The sequence below is a fragment of the Apis cerana genome, linkage group LG11, assembly GCF_029169275.1.
Source record: "Apis cerana isolate GH-2021 linkage group LG11, AcerK_1.0, whole genome shotgun sequence".
NCBI classification, from domain to species: domain Eukaryota; kingdom Metazoa; phylum Arthropoda; class Insecta; order Hymenoptera; family Apidae; genus Apis; species Apis cerana.
Genome location: NC_083862.1, coordinates 8,094,946 through 8,112,501, shown reverse-complemented (window position 1 = coordinate 8,112,501; position 17,556 = coordinate 8,094,946). Strand labels below are relative to the sequence as shown.

The 17,556-nt window shown below is 37.2% G+C and overlaps 1 protein-coding gene across 14 annotated transcripts in view; it reads left to right on the top strand.

Moving 5' to 3' along the window:
• LOC108002344 (hemicentin-2) overlaps positions 1-17,556 on the top strand; it is a 349,141-nt gene that overhangs the window by 280,002 nt on the left and 51,583 nt on the right. For all 14 annotated transcript variants that reach the window (XM_028669008.2, XM_017063971.3, XM_017063972.3 and 11 more), the window contains 3 exons: positions 348-518; positions 1,649-1,810; positions 12,451-12,632. In XM_028669008.2, the coding sequence (XP_028524809.2) occupies positions 348-518; positions 1,649-1,810; positions 12,451-12,632 (515 nt within the window). The remainder of the gene's footprint in view (positions 1-347; positions 519-1,648; positions 1,811-12,450; positions 12,633-17,556) is intronic.

Below are 17,556 nucleotides of genomic sequence, written 5' to 3'. Positions count from 1 at the left end.
ATTTTTTCTCCCTCGCATAAATTTGTTAAAAAGCGTCATAACAATATAAACAAACGAATTAAAAAGAGTCAAGAGCACGTATTCTTAAGTTTCAAATCGACCGACGAGAGATTAATACAGATGGGGGATTAAACTGACTGTTATAACTAAGCGTACTTGTATTCGCAATCAATATTGAATCGTTCGGTTTGCTTTCGAGGAAGTCGACGGGAGACCTAACCAAACAACGTGAGATTCTGTTCGATAAACAGCGGCCTGTGTGCCGAATAGTGGCCAATAATAGTAGAACGAATCGAAGACGCTTTTTAACCGTGTAATTGACCGAATTCTCGTTTCTCCCTTCACAGTTCAACCTGCATTCGTACGTGTCATCGACGAGACGACGAGGAAGACGTTAAGCACCGGCGCCACTTTAGGGCCTATAAACGAAGGCTCCGTGATTTCCTTGTACTGCGAGAGCGGCGAGGGGAAACCAGTGCCTACGGTCGAGTGGTTCAAGAACGAGCAGCCCGTGGAAGGTAAAGCTTTAGAGATAAATGCTCTTTTTCCTCTTTCCCTTTTTTCCATTGATTCTTTTTTTTCTCTTTTTTTTTATAATCTATCATTGAAACAAAAATATGAATTTGCATATTCAATTAATTGAATAATTATAAAATATGTTCCTAATATAATTGTTAAAAATAAATATAATTTAGAAAGTTTGAAATTATTAGTAATTATATAATAATGTCTAACAGTAACTGCAATTCCTGATGTAACTAAAATAAATGAATTTAATAAAGGAATTTCTATTGGGTCAAAAAATTTAATATCTTTAGGTAGTCATAATATATCAATTTCAATATTTGGAGACACTGAAGAATGAAAGAAAGCTGAAAAGAAAGAAACAAAAAATATTAATTCTGAAATAATAAATAATACTATTCTAAACTTTAAGAAGTTGATAACATAAAGTGTATGCAATCCTTGAAATGTCCTTTCACGAATGATATCTCGAAATCAAAGTATTATAATTACTGTTGTATTAGTCAAATTAAAAGTTATAAATAGAATATTTGATCTATAAATTCAAATAGCTGTTCTAATTAATGAATTTATTAATCTAAATGATAAAATAATTGGTCAAGGTCTATTTGTAACTATATGGAATGGAAAATTTTTTATAATCGTAAGAATGTTTCTCAAAAAATATGAGTTTTTTAAACAGTGGTTTGAAAATTATTTTATTATATGTATCCCGACGTATTATTTAGAAACAAGAATCTCGTATTCGTCACGCGTATTCAAAGATAATAGGAACCGTCGCTCATGTTGTGTTACAAGCAAATCATGGTGTATCGAGTTGCGAAGTAAATTAGATATACTCGTATCTCAATTTCGATATTATTGTAGAGAAATCTCGATCCTCCTGAGATGTGTACAGATACTGATACTGAATCTCTTATTTCCAGATAATTTTTCAAGTTTTTTTAAGTTTCAACAAAACTTGGAATCGTACAAGTCGAATTCCATTCGCGCGTCATACACTCATCGTCATACTCAGATTCAGCTCGAAATCATTCCCAAACAATCAACCCCTTGTTGTACCTCGCAGAAACTCGATATGGAAACGCATATCTGAACACACGTTTGATCGACCCTGTTTCAGCGTCCAGCTCGACGACGATAGCCGAGAGCGGAATAGGGAACGCGAGTAGTTTGCTGCAGATGCAAATCACACGCGACGAGCTCAATACAACTTTCACGTGTAAAGTCAACAGTACAGCCCTCGTCGAGCCTCTCACCGTCGACATCAAGCTCGATGTTCATGGTAAGTGTGCATCCACGTATCATCCGCGTTACATCCCCTTTGCGTCCCAACAAGGGAATTAAAATTTTCCATCCTTTTTGCTCAAATTCTCCAACGATCGATTAATCTTAATCTTTCGATCTGTAATTACTTCGGTTGTACATTTGACCGCGCACACATTTCTATTCTTTCCGAAGAAGCGATAAGCGGGTGATAAGCGTTTTCTTTATCCATCCTGAGAGAGAATCGTGTATTCGTTTATCTGGACATCTCGTCTAGAGATCGTTTCCAGGGAAGGAAGTCTCGAAAGGGTGTGAAATACGATCCCCTTGCGCCCTCCTTAGCATTCTTTTCGTGCGTGCCTCGATTGTTTCCGCTCCGGAATTGAACGCTCCCTTTCAGAAGGATAGAAGATATAGAATCGTTCTGAACATCTCGAAATTGAATTTATAGCTTTTGCAAAGTTTTCATTTCCTTCCCTCCCGGTGCATGTATGAGACATCCCCTTTGAACAAAGTAAATTATTTTCACGGAGTAATTTAAAGATCTCTTGATGTTTTCATTCGACGAGATCCAGATATTAAATTTTTTTTTCAAAGGGGAGGCACAAACAACGGAATAATTCCATTGCTGGAGAATTATTGAAATCGAAGCTTCTCGATACATAGAATTTTAGATGTTGTAGGAATTCGCGTTCAGAAGAGAATAGAGATATTATTATTATTAAGTAGATATTTTTCCTCGAAGACCTTCTCCAGGGGATCTCTGGCTTAACTCGCGGTTGACGATAACATCGGCTGACTCGACAGCCGAGAATCATTACACCGAGCATTGTCAGCGTGGATCTAAGCCGCGGCTTCGAGGAGGCTGGCCTGGAAGAGTGGGGTCGTGTAAATTTAATCGGGACCCATTGTGTGTGCAAGAGCGACGAAATGGACCGTTCCGTTCAAAGTTGTGAACACATTACGTTTCGTACGTGCGCCATGACACGTGTACACGGGAAACAAAGTCGAAGATAAATCGGTCCGTAAGTCGAGTAGTACCGTTCAGTGTGCAGAGGGTGTAGAGCTGTCATCAAGAGCAGTGTTCAAAGGATGTGTACACGCGTGAGATGATTGGAACACGGGAAGATTAAATAACGAGTTACGATTTCCGCCGATCCACCAACTGTGGATAATGGATGGTAAGGGAAGATTAATGTTTTTCGGATGATACCAAGAATTTCCCAGCGTTCAATTTCACAGCGTAAAGTTTACGAAAGTTAAGCATGATCTATGAATTATAAACGAAGCGAAAAGGGAATCAAAATCGTCGGTGAATTACGATCTTGCTACTTTTAAGTCATAAATCACACCGGTGAAAAAGTCTTTTTCGTTAAAACTATGATCGTTAAAATTCGTGTGTGAAACGTGTGCCCCCCCTTCTTTGTAATTTCATTCAATTCCTCGCTGGCTTTCCCCCTTTCTCTCTTTTTACGTCTTTCCATCCCCCTTTTCGCCGAGCATTCCACCCATAACTCGCGAGATTTCTTTCTTTCTTTCTTTCCTTTTTTTATTTAGTAACTCGTGAAAAATGAACGCATCTCCTTAATGAATATCATTCAACGCAACTTTCCCTTGATGCAATATTCCGTAATTTATTTCTGTCAGTTTCCCTCTTTTTGATTTCACTCTCCTCGATTCGCGCACCTTTCTTCTCCGCACCTGAATTTCTCTCCATTCATCTCTGTCGAGTAATCGTCGCGATATTTAATAATAATAATGACGATGATGTAACCGAACGATTTTCGATAATTGTTTCGTTCCCTCTCCTTGTTTTTTTTCTTCTTTTTCTTAGCCAGATTCGAATCACGTTACGCTAAGATGGTGATAATTTCCATGCCTATTTACGAGAGATCGTGTGGTGAATTTCTATCCAAGATACGCATCTTTAATCCTGGCAAAATAGAAGATGTACCATTGAGACGATATATCCTGTATCGTATCCCGTATCTCGTGTACAACGCTGTAGGGTTAATATTAAGTATGGATCACTGGGGCACGGCGTGGAATGCCTGATCTATATCAGCCCGTAACTACTGACTGGGATTACCCAATGCGCTCTGTGATTTAGGATAGTTGTCGATGTAAATGAAATACTGCTATATATTATATATCGTCGAATCTACCTTGTCCGGGATTCTGACCTAAATAAATAATCGATCGATTATTTGCAATAACAATTTCACTCGAAAGAATTGAACTGACTAAGTGAAATCGAAGATTTAGCCTGGGAAATTCTCCCTCCAAGATGGAGTCGAACACGGAACGCAGATTAAAGAATGAGGAATCGGAGCCGTAGATTAGAATAATTTATCGCTGATACACGTTTCTCGCGTGCCCCTCGCCCGGCGAAACAAATCGCCCGGTTACCTGTCTCGATTCAAAAAGTTTCCGCCAGACTTTCCACCGAGTTATATATATCCGTACAGCTCGTGGAGGGAAACACAAAACCGTTGGTGGGTAACTAGATTAAGAGTTAAAGTTGCTCCAACGACTTTCGCTTCCTATCGTTTCCTCGTCAGGACAACGTTATCGAGGGGGAAAGAAATTTTGATTTATGGCCGTATTCCGAGCCGCCTCTGCCCAGATCTCGAGTGTTTTATTGATGCGTGCGATAAGGAAGATGGGGAGGGATGATAATTTCAACGATGCTGAGGGTGGGGCATTTTATATAGAAAATTTTGATAACGAATGATAACAAATTCGAGTGATTGGGGATGATTTAGGGACGGTGATTCCAACAAGTTTAGATAGATGTATGAATTTCACGAATGCAGAAAGAAAAGTATAGGAAATCTGGAAGAAATGCAGGTTTAAGGATCGTATAAGACTCTTCGAACCGACTTAAAGGCGAATAAGTCGAGAGTTTGACTGGAAAGTTTGTCGCGTGAAGTAATTCTCCTTTTACAAAGTGTAACTCGATGGGCGAGTCGATGAAAGACTTTGATGGTAAGGGGGAAATTGTCATCCCTCGTCTTTGACTCGCGCTTTTTTCTTTGTTTGCTTGATTGGAACTGCGTTTATTCGAACGAAATTTCGAGCACGGTGCTTGATTACTCGAAGAGTTGCTTCTGTTGAGTGTGTTGTGATGTTGTATTAGATCGTATTGCGTCCGTGCAATAATTAAAATAAAATATTTTAAATTACTTTCCAATTGAAGAACATTGTTGTGAACACGTATCAACGTTTATTAGGGTTTATTAAATTGTTAAACGCGGAGCAAGAGGAATATTATTAATCGAATCGAAGGATATTTTTAATAAAGTGAACAATTAAAATTAAACAAATATAAATTAAAGTCATCACTCTCTATATTAAATTTATAAATCAACCGTGTGTTATTATTTCGCGATCGTGTGCCAACAACGAATTTGATATAATCACGTTAATGATTATTTATTTATTTCGGATTAATGAAGGAATATTACAGCAGAGGTGAGTCACGTGCAAAAAGTGATGCGCATTTAATAATCGGTTCCAATTAAATTGTATGACGTGTGTAATTAACGATATAACTATTTAGATTACTTTGTGTTTAATTGACAAACGTACGCATAATTTAACGCATGATTCCTGAAGATTTCTGATTACGTATTTATTATTTTATTCATCCATTGTTTATATTGTTTATTCTCGTATTATCATTCGTATCGTATAATATTTAAAAATATCGAGAACTAGATGTAAATTACATTAATAAATAAATTATAATTAATCAACGAAAAGAATAAGAGAAATGGAATATTTATTTTAACGTGATATATTATTATGTATGTCTGTGTGTGCATAAAACAGATGGTCGTAATTGAAATTGTACAATGAAACTTGAAGATGCTATACTTCTTGCAGTCGATGGGGGCTCGAACTTTGTTTATGAGTTTGCAGGAAGTTGACTGTGATGAAGTGAACTTGATTGGAAACATCTTGTGCAAGTAGAAATTCGTTAAGTAAGATTAACTGATGTCGGCCGAACATCGACTTAAATTTAAGACTCGAAAGACGATTTCGAACGAAATGTCGCGGTTAATAGGATAAAAATTAAGAAATATCGATTAAAAGTTGATTATATTCAATTTCGTCTCTCGTGAAATATTAATCTTCTTTTGTTAATTCCCAATGAGAGCTATTTTTAAAATCGACTTCCTTTTCGCGTATTTAATGATTCACCAAATCAGAATTCCCCAACGCGAAATTTTTAATAAGAATCTTCAATTTTTAAATAGTCCCGATATGATTGCTCTCTCGATGATTAAATATTCGACTGCGATATGTTTTACTAATGGAATAATCTTTTTTTTTTTTTTGTAAAAATTTAATTATAATTTTATTTCTTCATCAGCTACTGCCTTTTGTCACAGCATTCAAATCCATTATATATTTGTATAATAATACGAGATATTCTTCTAATTCACAAGTAATGAGCTACAATCCAAATACAATTGAGAAAAAATTGAATTATTTTTCGCTCCGACAAATTTTTCTGTTCTCTTTTCGAAACCTAGATATCACGTTAACGATATTTCTAAATAAAATTAAATAAATGTAAACACTCTCATAATATTTCATTCCATTACACACCCCTTCAAACGAGTCGTAAAAATACTCTCCAGTTCAAAATAAATAATCCAGCCCACCAATCATGTCCAAACTTTCGACCTGTGTGGTTTATTGATAGGGTGTCGGCCAACAAAGTTCGCCGCCGTTTTTTTTAACCGACTTTTTCGTTTCAACTTTCCCGCGGGGAAAAATCGTGTCGCCGTTGAAAGGCGGCTCCAGGATCTCCTGATCCTGGAGAACAGTTGCATTTGATTATTATTTAGCTCCTCCTCTCGCGTCCAGTTTCCATGCCAAATTTTAATTTCGAAATACATTTGGAGGAACGCTTTATGCAGCCACGATTGCTCGAATAAATTATTCGAAATTAGCGAACTTGCGTTCCACGAAAATTTTCCCCGTGTTGAATTAATACAGTTATCATCTTTCGTATTCTGGGAAATGATCAGATCCTCTTTGATACTTGCGATCTGGCTAATTGTGGCCAATATGATACAGTAATGAATCCGATTGGGTGTTTCTTTCTTCTTTTCCTTGGATGAGGCACAAAGCGCATGATCCCTATTTGATTGGGATGGAAGGAAAAAATTTGTGAATGGGAAGAGTTGCGGATCCGATTTCCTTTGTTCTTCTTTTATTGGATGGTTTTTGGAAATAATTGAATGAGAAAGATGAAATTATTGTTCGTTTTATTTTGGATCACAAAGTAGATAATTATATAGATTATTTCTTAGTAGATATGGAGATAATTTTACAGACCATTTTTACTTTATACTTACTAATAAAAAGATTAGTAATATCAGAAAAAATTTGTAACAATTTTTCTTCTACCATCAAATTAAAAGAACGACAATGGAATTAAGAATATCGCACAAAATGTCCATCGAATCGATATCTCTTCACGAAAGCATCCCCATCTCGAAACTTGCCTTTTCCTCGAAAAAGAAAAAAAAAAAAGAAAAGAAAAGATACGCGAATAAATCGATTAAGTAAGCCGCTTTTAACGACTTGTCGTGGACTTAAAGTGGAATCGTTGCCACGATATCTGCGAAAGTCTCAGCTGGAAAGTTGTGAAAAAAGGAAGCCTCGAAAGGCAGGCACACGGTGTAGTAGGAGTTTGCAGACACGCTGCCTCTTAGCGGCAAACAAGAGCCGGAAATCGCATCCCCGGACTTGGAAAACTCACGGTTGCCAAACCCCTCCCCATCCCCAGATAGCTGACGTCGACGTTAAAAAAATTTCCACCGTGGAGGGGGTGGAAAAATCGCCGAGGATAATTGATCGGGGAGCGAACAACGTTGAGACGTTAGTAAAAATGATCGATCAGGAAGGAGGGAAAGTTTGATTCGATGATGAAGATGTGCTAATACGAGTGAGTTGATTGGAAAAGCGAGAGTAACTCGATCAGTACAGAATTAACAGGAGAAAGGGTTGTTGACAATTTTCCAGAACTTGTAGAGACAAATTGCAAAAGGAAAGGAAGGAAGCATTTCGAATTTTTATATTCACGTAATGTTAAGAAACTTCTCATCGATAAATACCACGAATCGACAAGAAAAATCCAATTATAGAAACAATTTAAAACGAAAATAACAAATCGCGAGCAAATCTAATTGACGGGGAGAGAAAGAAGAAGAGAAGAAGGAAAAGCTCCTCCGAAGAGAGGAACCATCTGAAAAGCCGCGTTTCAAACTCTCCTCCTTTGCATTATAAAAATCACTTTCCCTCTCCTCCAATTGTCTCAGGATAATCGTATCACCCCCGCGGAGAAATTTCCCTATTATTCTTCGAGAAAACCGCGCGAATGCGAACGTGTTTGCGCGTACAATTGGCGAAACTATCGGGGCGGTGCTGCTCGTTAAATAATAAGAGAGCAAAGGATGGAGGGAGAAAGAAAGAGAGGGGAACGGATCTTTATCGCTCTCTCCCTTTTTCCCTCTTTCCTTCCCCACTCTTTCGCGTTTGTCGAAGCGCGGCCAAGAGAGGGAGAAAGGAGGAAAGTAGAGGTTCAAGGCAAATGCAATCCTCGATATTAGATTCCCTGTTCGCTCTCTATTCCCAGTCTTTCTTTTCACGTTCTTCCTGCGTCGTTTCGCTGATTGCCCGCTCGCGGCTCTGGCCCGAGAATTATCTCCCCACCTCGAGAAACTTTTTCCCCCTCCCTCGAGCGTTGCGTGGGGGAAAGAGATGGAAGAGGAATGAAAGGATGGGTGGAAAGAGGAGAGGGGAAAGTTCTCGTTTCGCAGCGCAGCGAACGTTTCTCGCACGTGAACTTTTTAATGTTTCCTCGACCGGTACGGGAAACGACGTCGAGTGGCGGGACTAAGTATCTCGGCCGACCGGAAATTGAGCTTGCGGACGACGCAAGAAGGGAAAAAAGGTTGGAAGTAAGAGCGGTAAGAAATAGCTCGTTTCGGTGTATATTTTCACCGAAACGGACGGATTCTTATGATTCTGTTGGCTGTTGCGAGAGGAGGAAAGAGATTTAGGGGAGATGAGACGGAGAGTTGTTCGTCGGTATTGATTTTGGAGGATGATTTTGGATTTTAAATGTTTCGATGTTTGAGGTAGATGGATTTGGAATTGGTGAAGATAGGATTTACATTTCTTCCGTGGTGTACGGTAATCGGTAAAGTTTATAATCGGAGAAGTTTGATGTATTTTATCACGGGTGAAATATAGAAAGTTTTCAGAAAAAAAAAAAAAAAACTTGGTGTTTACCTTCGAGTTCCTTCACGTGATCGGAAACTTCATTAAAATTAAATTGGTAGACATGCAAGATTGCATGTCATCAATCTTCTGTCACGGGTAAAGCGAAATAGCAGTTAACAATAGGGAGACGAGATGAGATTATCGCAGCTTGTTTGTTACTTGATAATTGGATTAGCCTTAATAACACTCACATGAAGCCTTATGCATCCCCCTATCGTTTCTGTATTTACACATCGATAATAATAATAATTTATTAAAACAAGCTACTTTATATTCCCAACGATATATTCTTCCGACGACGAAAGAAAGATTAAACCCGGAGATAAATTGCCAAGATTGACCTTTGAATTTATTTATTCAAGGGAAAAAAAATATTATTCTAGATAACCTAGAAACTACATCGAATGTAACCTTGAACAAGTGTGATATTCAAGATATAACGCTCGTTTAAAAATTTTCGTACGATAACGACTACGTTTCTTTCACCTTCACGTTCGACAAAACGTAGCGCAGAATTTTAATCAACGCAAATAAGCGAGTATGCAATAATTTCTATCCTTGCTCCAATAAAGAAAAATAACCATAAATCAAAATAAAATCAGCTTAACTTTCATAAAATCTATAGTTGAAATGATTATTCGTCGAAGAAAAAGAAATTATGGAGCCTATTTCCATCCAAGTCCTTCCATTATCCGAACAAACGTTTACGTTGTTGGGGGAGGGGGATAAATTGTCACGCGTTTCCGGTCGCAGTTCAATTACACAGATGGACGACAAAAATCGGGCTCCTCCCCTATTTCCTCTTCGAAACGAAAAACCTCCCTCGTCAACTTTATGACGGCTTTTCGAAAATCCCCGTGATTTTACGATTTATCCGGGGATAGCGCGTAAACGTGGCCCGGCCACTCAGAAATTTTACAACTCGCGTGCACGTGAGCCCCTCCGAAAGGCTTATCCCTTCTTCGTCCTCGTCTTTTGCTTAACATTTCTCTCCCTCCTCGTCTCACCTCGTTTCAGGGATGGATAATCGCGACACCGTTGATCACGATGACGTCTCAGAGTTGCGGCTGGAATTCGGAAAAGAGCAGAGTTTATGGGTTGTAGTCTTTGTAAAATTTATATGGCTTTTAATTCTGGTATTTTATTGGTTTGAAATTTTTTCCTTCATCTCACGATATGTAGGATGATTGATTCTTGATAATTTTTTTTTAAAGAAATAGTAAATTATTTAGATTATCAAAAAATAATATTCGAGTTCGATATGTTAAAGTCAGTTAAAATCATTCGTGCGATACACACTCTACCGTTTCGCCAGTCATGAAAGAATCTCTTTCCAAATTGTTTAACAAGCGTGATCAACAAGCAAATTAATTTAATCATTATTTCGTAAATGACTTTTGATAAAATGCCCCTAAATATCGAATACGCAACAATATCGATAACTAAATAAATATCAAGAAAGAAATTCCTCCAATCCGCCTGTCGAATGCGTGTACCATTCCATCCATGGTAATAAAACGTACACGGTTCAAAGGAATTATAGAAATTGTTCGATCGAAGTTTCACGGTGAGGGGACATTGTCAAATCGGGGCGAGTAAAATACGAACGGAAGAGCGAGAGTGCGTTTAATCAAGCCGAAAGGGTGAAGGAAGAGGGAGGGGGGAAAAAACGTTAACGAAAACGTAACCGATATCGTGGAGATAAAACGTGGTCGCACGTCGATTGATTCGTTTATTGGACACCCGTCCCCAGACTTCGATTTTGTCCAATTATCCGATACGTTGCTCGATTCTGATATCCGTTCTCCTGGCTCCAGACGTTTCTGTTTGCTGTAACGAATATCGTTTATAGAAACGAATTATTATTTTGTCGTTCAATGGCCTCGGTGTTATTAAGATAGCAGTCTGATGGAATCGAGCCTTTACAATATCATGGCACTCGTTTGATTCGAAATATATAGATAAAGGATACTTTGGCTATTTTAAGGGAGAAATTTTTATAAGAATAAGGGAATGAATTTAAAAAATAATATTTTCTTCTTCTGAATAAATGTGAATAAAGTAACAATGGAATAAAAAAATGTGTATATATTATAGATTTCGATTTTTAATATTTATATGGTCAAGATTGGTGAATGCAGTAAAGAGAGAATAATCATTGAAACCATTCTGAAGTCGAAAACGATTGATTAATATAATCAAATTGTCATTATTTAAATTCATACACGATTGCATACGGTTTAAACTTTTATTCCTCAGGATTTATATATTTAAATAAATATTCACATTATTGCACAAAAATTCTACTTATTTCCCAATATCATCGAGAATCTATTTAAATTACTAACTAATGAAATGACCAATTTCAGATTAATAACAAAATTAAGAAAAGATTCTAATTAAGATTCTACGAAAAGAGAAAAAGAATTTTTTTTAAATATTGGAGAGAGAAACACAGATTGAAGAAAAGAATGCGAAGCCAAAGAATGAAAATCTCTCCTCGAGATTCCTTCGAATTTCTTGATGCAACTTGACTTTCTGATTTTCCGGCACGCCTCGTCCATCCATCGACCCTTCCTCTTTATTCAACCCTCCCCCAACGTTCTCGATCTTACCCCATCCCCATATCTTACAGCTGTCTCACCCTGCATCTTGCAACACCTTTATATTATTCTTATAGAAGATGCAAGATACAGACGGCGGCTCAGCCTGGATATTGCATTAGATCGTCTATACTAGACAGCTCCCCAACCCCGACACTGTATATTTCTCCGTGTAAATGTGTGTACACGCGTTGCTAACAAGTATGGGAAACGTGTCGTGAATCAGAGTTCGCGTTTTATATGAAAAAAAAGGTAAATGTTCCATTACTGTCGAGTCGGCGTAACACGATAATTGGATTTTCAGAATAACGCGTCACCGCTCCTCCTTTATTTCGAATTTGATTTGATTTGATTTCTTTAGCTTCTGTGAAATTCATACGATTTCGTGGATCGAGTGTTATTCTGTTGATGATAATTGTGCTTTGGATTTTTGAGTAGATGATGTTATCGTGGAATATTGAGATAAGGAAGTGTGCGTAATTGAAACGATGAGCGTAGTGTAAAAATTTAGACATTTGGAAATTGATAGGGTTCGAAAATCTAAAAATTAGATTCGATGGTGGAAAATGATGACAATTCGAAATTTTTGAAAACGTGTAGCATGGAAAATTGAGATAACAAATACTTTAAAAATATTCCAAATAATTTCGCGTGCTTTAAATATTTATAAACGTTTCCAATATATTTTTTTCTCGATTTTTATCTCCCCTCTAACAGAGTCTTAAATATTTAAACAAGACATCTTTTCCAGTTCGACCGTTGAAGATGGATTTAGCCGGGGTGGTGGGTCACGTGGTGCAGGGAACGAAAATCCTGCTTCAATGCACCGTACGAGCAGCCAGACCAGCCGCGAACATAACTTGGCAGAATGGTACAGAGTATTTGAACGCCAGTGACAGGTTCGACATGTTCGAGACAAAAGTGGAAGAGAATGTGAGTACTACAGAAAATTACAAAATTTTTATCCCATTATCTTTTACTTACTTTTAATGACTATGGAATATATTTGAACATTATTGCGATTTGTATCTGTAATATTACATTTATAATAATCCCATTAGAAAAATAATTTCTCATAAAATCAGAAAAGGAGAATCGTATCTCGAGAAAGTTGCTATACGTCTCGTTTGACATCATATTCCTTCGCAATTGAATTCCACCACTGTGCCAACGTTTTATCATTGTCGAATATATATTGTCTCATTATTATCATATTTTCTTCCCCTATCGATCTAAATGTCATAAGTTGAAGTTTCCTATCCCTGGATAGTCGCCGTTCGAGATCGCATTTTTACCATTTCTATTATTGAAATTTCCAAAGAACGTTTCTCAACTTTCCCCCCCTCGATCGATCGAAGTTCACGTTTTAACGCGTCATTCATGAACGCGTATTTCGAGCAACAAAGTGTTCCACCCAGTTCACGAGCAATAAACTACTTTCGGCCGGCGAATAATAAACAGACGTTCGCAGTTGGCGAATAGGCGAAGCGAGAAAGCAATTATTCAAATGCAGAATGCTTCGCGCGAATTTCGACCCCCGTGATTTCTTCGGATCGTTCGCTCCGAATTAATTCGATTAGCCCGAGAAGAGTATTCCAGCTTTCCCCTCCGATTGCCCGTTTCATCGTTCCGTGAAAAATGTGATGCAATTTGGTAATATTTAACGGTACAATTTAATAATTGGATAATGAAGGAGGATCGATGTTCGATTGCAAAATGAAAGGAAGATCCTCACGATGAATTTTAATTTTTAAATTCAGAATAGCTTTTAAACAATCTTACATTCCCCTGCTATATTCCGTATGATTCAAAACATCAAAGCGTACACGTTATTCGCGCAGGATGAAAACAAACTACACGTAGAGTAATCGGGCGATACGAAGCGGAATAGTTGCGCGCGAATGTTTCACGCGATAAAGTTATTCAATCGACCGAGCGTCATGTAACGGTAAGTTGATATCACGAGACAAACATCGAACGACGATCATTTTCCAGCACGGACACGTGGCGCGCGTCAACGCGCCTACCGAATTCGATCGATTCAATCTCATTACACCCGTCGCCCTCGTGTCGAAGCCGAGTCGAACGAGTCCGCCCACGCATTCATCGAAATAATACCACTCCGTGATCTGTAAACTGCGCTCAAATCAGCCGCCCCTCCCGTGAAAATTTTCATTTTCACGCCCGTGAAATTTCCGCCCGACGATTATTCATCATATCGGCGCGTGAACATGGAGAGTCGGCGGGTGTCGGTTGTCGCGTATGAAAAAGTGATTTCACAGATGAAATGGCGATGTTCCCGGGGTTGTCGCATCGGAAAATCATTATGCGTCATTTCGTGTCCCTGGTAATAACGCGTGCGCGCGTATATACGGGGGAATGTGTACAGGATCGCGGCCATCATAAATCCATTATGGCAATATCCGCGGCTATAAAGTCGCTCCCGACTTTGGATGGGTGAATAAGAAATAGGATCGTCTTAACTTATGTCGATCGATCAACTTTATTGTCTTTTTCTCTTCGCGTATTTCGTTTCGTTTTTTTTTTTTTTTTTGTATTATTTATGGTATCAAGCTTGTTTAGGTACGTTATAATGCGTTGTGATTTAGATTGTCTGTTATTTTATAATTGTAATCTATCTATCGTTGAAAGAGAAAGGGATAAAAATTGAATGGAAGAAGTTGAGTGAATTCTTTTAAATTTAAAATTAAAATTCAGGATTTTTTGTGCGACTGAAGAAAATTTCTTGTTTATTTTTGAATTAGAAGAGGATATTGAAATTTTCAACTTGAGAATAATGTACGTGATCACGATTTCGTTTTAAAATAAGAGATATAACGATGTATTTAATTTGTATAATCAAGTGACTTGCGGATAGAAATACTTATAATGTTCATATTTCATATGAAATTTCTGGAATAACGTGAAAGACAAAGTTCGTTTAAAAGTCATACATCAATTAAAACATAAATGCTATATAACATAATTTCACAAAATTCAATTATCTGAATCCGTATTTAACTGATCATTGATTATTAACTTTTTCGAGATCCTTCGCAATGGTACACACAATTTAAAAAAGAAGAAGAAGAAGAAACTTGATTCGACTGCTTCTATCTTCCATTTGCAAGAATAAAACTCGAAATTGATCTGATCAAACAAACCTTTCTCGATCCCTAAACGCCATCCAACACGCCATTGTATTACACCATTACACGTCAAACTGATTCGTCTTTGTATTTAATCAGTCGTTAATCGTTCCAACAGGAATTACATTATCGCGATTTTAGATTTGCATTATGCGGTGTTTCGCGTGTTCCTGGTGCCATAATTAGCATTGTTTACCGAGTAGCTGATTATGGCACCACCGGTGACGTAACGATCGAATCGCGGGGGAGGGTGGTGGTGGTGGTGTAACGGTGGCAACAGACAGAATTTACATAGAGCCAAGTAATTAGAGGCCGCAAATGCTCGCCGATGCACGAACGAACCGTGTTAAGCGAGATTAAGTGGATCCGCGTGGACAACTTCGATCCACCCTCTTTCTTTCCGCTCGTCTTCGATGTACCAGCCAATTTATGGAGCGGAAGGCGCGAGCCATTCGTCTTTTCCGGGCTTAGAGTACATATAAACGCGTTGAAACGAGAGGAATGGCTGGTATTTTTCTTTGCCTTCCTTAAAGTTTATCTCCTCCTTTTTTTTTTCTTAACTCTGGAGGATGAAGATATTTTTTTTAAAGAGAGGGAATATAACTGGTTTATAACTTGGCGATGAGAATTTTGTTATGAAAATTTTTTTAAAAAAAGTCGAGGTATAAGTTTAGTTTGATTCAAGTTATGCTGAAATCAATGGAGTTGTAATTTATCGAGTTAAGATTTGAAAAAATGGTAATTGTTGATGAGTTAAAAATTTTTTTGAATGTTATTAATGATTTTGTATTTTTAGAAGATTATGAATAATGAATCGTTATTGTTAATCAAATAGTTACTGTTTAAATTTAAAGGGATTAAAAAGAAAAATCCAACGACGTTATCGAATTTAATAAAAAAGATTTATGAAATTTTATAGGCTAATAAATTGTGGAACGATGGATAGATACGTGAAAGTTGTATCAATCTTCTTTTCTTTCGATTTTTCTACTTGTTCATAAAAAAAAGTACATTATTGAATTTTACGATAGCTGGAAGTTATTAAATTATTAATTTAAGATTTTCTTTTTGAAAATTATTTTTAAAGCATTATTCTGATCAAATTTTGTTCTCTCCGTTGAAATTAAAATTAGAATATTTTTTTGAGTGAAATTTAATTTCTTGCTTTATTTGTAACAAGTATTTATTTGTAAAGAGTAAATTTTTATCGTTTAATGAATTTTTATAATTCAATTTATAAGATTTCTCTTGTAAAAGAATCTTTTTCTCAATTGTTGGAGTATTTTAAAATGTTGTATATTTTCTTTGGAAAAATCCAATTTAATTGTCTTTAAAACATTGTAGGAAGAAAATATTAAACTTTGTCGAATATTTTGACATTAGAAATTATTTTTCAAATAGGAAATATTCTTTGAAAAAACAAATCGATGATTTGATTTTTATTTATTTATTACATTGTTTCAAAATTAACTTTTTAAAATTATTTAGAATTGTTCCTGTATCATAAAAGAAATTTTTTATATTCATTTTCTTAATAACGAAACTTCAAGTTTTAAAAAATGTTTTATATTTGATTTTTTTTTTTTTTTTTAACCTTTTCCTGGCAGTACCGTGATTACAAGACACGCATATACACACACTTCCAGATACGAGAACATATATGAAAACTTGCAAAAAATAAAATTTTCAAATTTAATTTTCTCAAAAATAAAACTCGAAATGAAAAAAATTTCCAAATTCAATTTTCGAATTATTTCTCCTTCCGTAGAATCATCCCCCCTTTTCTTCTTTCTGTCGATCCTACTATAATTACAAAGACCATCCTCCACGAATGAAACCTGGAGAAATAAGTAGAATAAAATTCAATTTTCTCTTCGAGAATCGAATTAAAAAAAAAAAAAATCGTTCTACATTTCCTCCAAATAGAATCACACCTTTCCTCGGTCGTGCCATGACTCGAAGACCACCCTCTACGCGAAAAACAAGAATATCCCTTCTCCAATGTTATAATTAACAAGGCTCACCCCCCACGTCGATCGCATACACGGGAGAAAGCTCAATGGAACGAAATTTTGCGATAACGCTGAGCAAAGAAACCTGAGAATTCCCTTTTCCATCCATCCGTGATCCTTTTATTGCGATTTTTGCACGGATGTATCAGCGGCATCGGGGGCGAAAAGGGCGAGAGGAGGCTCTGATTGCGCCTCTCCATTGATTAACTCATTGTTCCCCGCTATCTTGCCGTCCTCCCTGAAACGTGAAGAAAGCGTTTTTCTCTCGCGGATGGACAGCGATCGCGGGAACAATCGCGCGAAAGGAGGCGAAATAATTAAAGTGATGGGTGTGTGGATATTGTGCGGCCAGATTGCGCGGTCACTCTCCGCTCCTTTCCGCCTTTTGTCCGCGCCCGTTTTGCGTTCGAGCGAACAACAAACGCAATTTTCTCTCCTTTCGCCGCGGCGCGAAATCGAATTTCGAAGAAATATGAAACTCTCGATTCTGGATTCGATTTTTTTCGCAGAGGCGAGATTGGAATCGGCATTGGAAGCAGCCGTCGGATGGATTCGTTCGTCTGAATTGTTATTTTAAAATAATTGCGCGCTCTGTATGACCTCTCTCCGTATATGGGGAGGGTCGTAGCCAGGATCGATAAATAATCCGGAAATAAAGTAGTGAATGTATTTTGTACGTTAATGTGAAACGTCCAG